General features: G+C 26.8%; 1 protein-coding gene across 1 annotated transcript in view; it reads left to right on the top strand.

Moving 5' to 3' along the window:
* Positions 1–6,705, top strand: part of LOC111636558 (allene oxide synthase-lipoxygenase protein-like) — a 34,029-nt gene that overhangs the window by 20,318 nt on the left and 7,006 nt on the right. Inside the window, exons 6-7 of the mRNA XM_023381838.1 lie at positions 514–646; positions 3,348–3,556. Of these exons, the coding sequence (XP_023237606.1) occupies positions 514–646; positions 3,348–3,556 (342 nt within the window). The remainder of the gene's footprint in view (positions 1–513; positions 647–3,347; positions 3,557–6,705) is intronic.

Raw genomic sequence — 6,705 nt, 5'->3', positions numbered from 1 at the left:
TGCTGCCTGTCTTTCGGGCACTCGGCGAAGACTTGCCGGGGGCACCGATGCTGTGATCGGTGAGGGGAGGACCCGGCCCTCTGCGCTAAGACCAGTCAACGCTGCATCTGGTGCAAGGGGATCACAGTGTCATCTCACCGCAATGCCCGCTGTACCGCCGGGAAGTCAGCATATTGAAACTGTGTGCTCAGCAATGCTGCTTTTACTCAGAGGCCAAAAAGACCCAACGGGGGAGTCCAAAAATGTATGTACAAACAGTGGCAGCTGCCACATTCCCGCCGCCATGGGCCTGTCCTCGATACCCCAAAGCTGTGAACATGAGCTGGAAGGTCTCTGATATGACTTCAACAAATTTATATACAAGGAGACATATCTGTATCCAAATATGAAGAATAAAATATATATATATTTTGTATGTATATATATATATATATATATATAACGATGAATTGACTTAACAGAATCAATCTTAATATTCTTTAATTTAATATGAAATTATCAATTTCTTTACAGATTTCCTCTTGAAAATCACATGGTGGAGCCATTTTTGGAAACCATGACTCTACAAGAGGCTATAGAAAAGAAAAGGATTTACATAATCGATCTGGAGATCCTCCAAGGAATTAGTTGCAGGAATAGCAGGATAGTAAGTTGCCTTTGTCATTATTAGTATATTTATATTAATTTTATCACTCGAGAATTATAATCAATTTTGTGCGCGTCGCGTCGCGTCGCGTTACGCACTCTCCAACTTATTCGGCGTATACGGCTTTTATTTATTAAATATATAATAAATATTCAAATGAGATTTGTAATATTAATAAGTTATAATTTTAAAAAAAAACATTTTCTGTTTTATTTTTAATAAAATTATTAGTTTTATTTATTTATTTATTTTTTCTTCCGTAAACGGATGGGCGATGCGCTCGCGCGAAGCGAATAAGTTAGAGTAATTTTATTGTTTACAAGTAAACGAAGCAATTCTTATTTAATAACAGTAAAATAATTTATAAAAGTTAATTCTAAATTTTACTCAGTAATTTAAAGGTTGTAATGATAATGATGATGATGATTTTACTCAATCTTTCATTCATTTTTCATACGGATAGGGACTTACGCCGCATCGCTTAGAACATTAATGTTTTATCTAATTTATTTTCTCCCAAAAAAATATATTAAATTAAAAAAAAATTTACAGCTTTCAAAATCATAAATTTTTATATTTTTTCGTAATTTTATTATAAATAAAATAATAAGTATTGAACATTAATTAATTTTTCGTGTTTCAAGCGATTCGCGACGCGACGCGGCGCGGCGCCAAGCGTATTCTGCCCTGTAAAAGTACAGTACTTTTTAAATATAGAAACCATTATAAAATTTTATTATACAGCAAAACCTGTCTAAAACGGAAACCTGCCTAAACGGGAAAAATCTTCGAAACGGACCGATTTTCTGCTAAAAATAATAATAATAACCTGTTTAAAGCGGAAACATGAAAAATATTTAAATACCGTGCGATTCCGGTTTACACAGGTTTTACTGTATTTAATAGAATAATTAAATATAAGAGTTAATTATAATGCTAATTTAATTATCAGTTTTTCCATCTCAACCTGTTCTTCATTCAATGATAAACAGGTTGAGAGGGAAGAAATATTTTGATTATAAAGTTGGATATTTTCTAATAATAAAAATTCCAATTAAATATAATTTATGGTAAGAATTATTATTATTATTAATAGAAAACTTATTCAATATTTAATTTCTATAGATAAACATTTTGTTAAGAAGTCATGTACTTCAAAGATTTAGAATCATGTATCATAGAAGTCATAAAAGTTTTATATAGCTACATTAAATAGATTAATGCATTTATTATTACTATTTATAGTATAAATGTTATTTTATAATTTTAGTTGATGCTTTAAGACAAGTTATATTTTTATGTGATAATTTCACTCCACATGTTCTATATTTTATGCATGTTGAAGTTACGTAATGTTGCTTTATGATATGTTTGAAGATGCTGCTTATATAAAGTTGAGTGATGCCGGAATATTCATTGAATATTTATAAAATAATTCAATGAAAACTCAGTAATGAAAGTGAATATATATAAATATTTATAATGGTTTCTTTTTTATTATTATTATTATTTTATTCTAAAGACATAATAAAATTCTTAGCTGAATCTTGTAAAATTATGAGTGAAATGAAAGCTTAATTACAGTTTAATTTATGTGTAGTTTAAATTGAAACGGTCGCCATCTTGTTCCATAATGAGGAATGTTTCATTTGTCTTTAATTTAGAAAAATTATAAGAGAAATGAAACTGTGTTTACCTATTGTAATGAGGTATATCAAATATACTTACAGATAAAAATTAAGAATGTACAATACAATGAATTTTGTATGCCAAAAATGCAGGATTATATGTGCCATTCTAGAAGCTATAGAATGATTACTTATGATTTTAAGGTTTAAACAGTATAAACCCTGAAATTATAAGAAACCACTCCTCAATGCAACACAATAAAAGAAAGAAAAGAATACATTATCCCCTACTAACATTATAGACAAACCAACCCTTCAAAGCAGCCATTGCACAGTGTTTTGAGGTTTATATAAATCCCAAAATTTTAATTAAGTGTCCATAAATTGAAAAAAAAGTAATGAAATACGAGTGGAGTGAATTGCGAAGTGGTTTCTTATAATTTGAAATTCGTATAAATCTCAAAATCGTAAGAAAACACAGCACAGTGTATTAAATTTAGATAAAATGGAATGTCCTGGAGCAATTATCTTCCAGTTTATACTATATTTAATAATTTATAATATTAAAGCTATAAGATTCAATTTTGTTTCAATATTCAAGATAAATTCATTGATATAAAAATTAAATATTCATAAATAATTAAAGAAAATGATTTACAATTACATTAAGAAAACAAAGCGATCAATACCGTGTTTTGTAGTACAGTACAGTACAAGTATGGTAGCGCCATCTTCTGAAAATTACTAAATATAAGTTAGGTTAATTACAGTTAATTCCCCTAAAATTAATTATGTTATTATCAATTATATATAAATATATTAAAAAGTAAGTAATTACATTGCAATATTTTAATTTAAACTTTATATTTTATGCATTTTTCTTCTGTAATCGTCCATTACTGGTCAAGAAGGATGCCATGTTAAAGTATTATTTTGATTGTATCTTATCGGGTTAAAGATACTAAAATGGTGCCTAAATTGTGATAAAAATATATTATTTTTTAAAATATTTAAACGCATAAAATGGATATATTTTATATTTATTTATTGATGATTTTTTTTTTAATTTACAGATATGTTCACCAATTGCTCTCTTTTATTTGAATAAAGATAATGATCTTCTACCAATTGCTATACAATTATTTCAGGATCCGAAACCGGATAATCCTGTAAGTATTTTTAATTTATTTTTATATACTTTTTCCTTATTTCTTCTACTGGGGTCAACTTATGAATTATTTATTACGTGCAGCAAGAAAATTCAAGTTTTGAAGTTGTTGGGGTATTGGTTTTACTTGGAATTTTTTTACTTTTTCAATTTAAACCCCTAGAAAAGTTGTTCGAAAGTAAACACAAATACTTACGTTGTTACTCTTGTTGTTTATAAGGAAAGTCTTATAAGTATTTCATTGCGAATCACCACCTGAGATACAGAGCAAAATCCATGTCGCGACTTGTTGCACTGTTTCTTTAAAAAAAATAAATAAAAATATATTAAGTTCTGACTTTTAATTAAAATAAACTGTAGTTTAATCTTTTTAATATTATACACATTTTTTTAAATTAGCATGTATGACATTTTCTGTATAAGTTAGAATCTTACAATCATGCTTTATTCTTCGCCATCAAATACAGATAAAAATCTCGTGTTTCTGTGTATGAGGAGCATCTTATAAACATGTTCATAAGTTGTTTTACTAGTTTAAAGATAATGGCAATCTTTTAGTAAATGATATATTAATTTAAAACAGTGTTTTATTAACTAGGATGCTGCACCTTTGGAGGATGCGAGTGATAACAATAAGTTTTTAAACTTTAGATGTATAATATAAACTTTAAAGCTGTCTTATGCTATATAAATTCAACTCGACATACTGGGTACTCTCAGAGTCCACGATAAGCAGAACTCTTACTACTATCCTCTGTACCTTTTCCATCATGATCATAATTTTCAAAGAGGTGCGAGACCGTGTTTTGCGATTCAAAGGGGTGCCGATCATTAAAAAGGTTAAGTTTCACGACAAAACATTACACGAATGTAAAACAATCAATATATTGAATAAAATCACGGTTTGCAAAGTTGAAATACAACTTTAAATAATTTATTTAAAATTATTTTGCGACATAAAACAATGGCATTCGCGTATGGTTTTGTATTCAAGAATTTGGCACGCATGTTAGGTAAACGTTAACGCATCAGAATTATGAAGACAGAGCGCTTCAACGGTTAATAATTATGTAAAAATATTTTATATTTAAATAACAGCTATTTTATTCATGATTAAATGCATATACTCCACGCCCTGGTAAGCACTTACGCTTCACTATATTATTCTTTTTTATATGGAAAAAAAAATGTATAAAATTCGATGACAAATTAAAAATATAATTAGCTAAAATGTAAGATTAATTTATTTAATGTTAAATTAATAATTTAATTAATAATTCAATACACAGAAAGCGTTACCTTTTACATCTGTTTGAAATACATAAAAATTTTATTAAGTCGTGAAGGACTGAGTTATATAAAATATTAATTTTTAAAATATTTTTGAATATAAAGAAATAGTAACTAGATTAATTTATCGTCTTTTCAATTTAGTTTTTCAAAGTCTCACTGAATTTTTGCTATTTTATTTATTTATTTATTTATTTTATATTACGATATTTTCTCGTTTTAATATAAAATTTTATTTACATATTTTACTCTTCAATTTTGATAATTATTTCATCCACCAGGGGACGTTCTAATTAATTTGCATATTTATAAAACGTTGCTTACAGCGACGCCAGTGACAGTTAACAGTTACTAAATTGGTGTGAAGAAAATTCGAATAAAATGTTAAAACTTTTGATTTAAAAAATACTTAATTAAAAAAATTATTATTATTTTAATCTTTATAAATGCGAGTTTTTGTAAATTTTCTAAAATTTCTAAAAAGTAACCTTCAGACATTTTGATTTTAGTCATGAAAGCGTGTGAAAAAAATGGTGTTTTTGAGTTTCTCTTTTAATAAATTTTAAATATTTTAATACAGTAAAATATTTATTTAAATATACAATATAACCTGCATCTCACGGTACTGAATATTTTTTTTCCGGTATGACAGGTTTCCATTTTAAACAGGTTACATATAGAATATCGCTCCGTTTCGAAGAATTATTTCCGTTTAGGCAGGTTATCATTTCATTTTAAACAGGTTTTACTGTATTTGAATATTACAACATTTGAATTTTACTATAATTTCCTGTCGTACAAGATATTTATCAATGTAAACGTAGAAGTACTACTTAAAAATGGCCTTGTAGTACGTAAAAGAAACCTGAAGAATAAGAAACAAGTTTCATTTTAATATTTCAAGAGAAGTCACGCGTTTAAATGAATACTACAGCAGGAATATTATAGATTCACGCCCTTCATTTTACACGAAGTAAATCTTTAATTATTAATTTTATGCTGATTTAGAAACTTATTATTTAAAAAAAAAAAAGAAAGAAAAGTTTCAGAAATTGTTGTAAATAGAGTTTCCATTATTGACAGTCTCTCTTGGATATAAAACTAGTATATTTTGTTATCCTACCCGTAAGACTCCAGGCAATATTTTATTTATAAATCCCTATAGGGGAGGCGACCAAATTACTTCATAGTATCATCTGTGACTTTTAAACAAAATTATTCATAGGTACGGGGGGTGGATATTTTTAAAATGTATTGAGCCTATCGGCCAAATCAATTTAAACCATCCCCGACTGCGTCATACATTCAGGCCTACAACAGGAGATGATTTTTTTTTTCCTTTCTTATTTTTATGTTTTCAAGCATGAAGATTTTCAAAAATATGGCCGCTTAATAATATTAATTAAGTTTATTTATATATATATTTATTTATTTTTTAAAGTACTTAGAAAATTTATTTTAAATATTGAAGAATTATTAAAATTGTTTTCTTGAGAGTCATTCTGCCGTTTGGAATAAAAATAAAGAACAAAAATGTGAAAATAAATAATATAAATAAATAATATGCTATAAAATTTGATCTACAAGTTTTATTTTTCAAACATTTTTAGTGGATATTTTGAAAATGTTTAATCGTTATGGAATGTTTTATATTATAAAAAAGAAATAATAATAATAATATTCTACATTTCCAACTGGTTTCTGAATAATAATAATAAAAAATATTCGCCAGACATGTTAAGTTGTTCCAAGAATATTCAGTCTGAAAATAAGCATCTTCAATTTATTATTATTATTATTCTAAATTATTTCATGTTTATAAATATATCGTTTTGAAATTATTTAAATTCGAATTAGGATTATTATTTGTATTAATACCAATGTTTATAATACTATTTACTTATATACAAAATGGTGCAAAAGTCAGTTAACAATTATAAATCTAAATTGCTCTCTTATTTAAATGGTTGTTC

This window comes from Centruroides sculpturatus, unplaced genomic scaffold (genome assembly GCF_000671375.1).
Source record: "Centruroides sculpturatus isolate CEXI.00-Female unplaced genomic scaffold, Cexi_2.0 scaffold999, whole genome shotgun sequence".
Classification (NCBI taxonomy): Eukaryota; Metazoa; Arthropoda; class Arachnida; order Scorpiones; family Buthidae; genus Centruroides; species Centruroides sculpturatus.
This window is presented reverse-complemented; position numbering and strand designations above follow the sequence as displayed.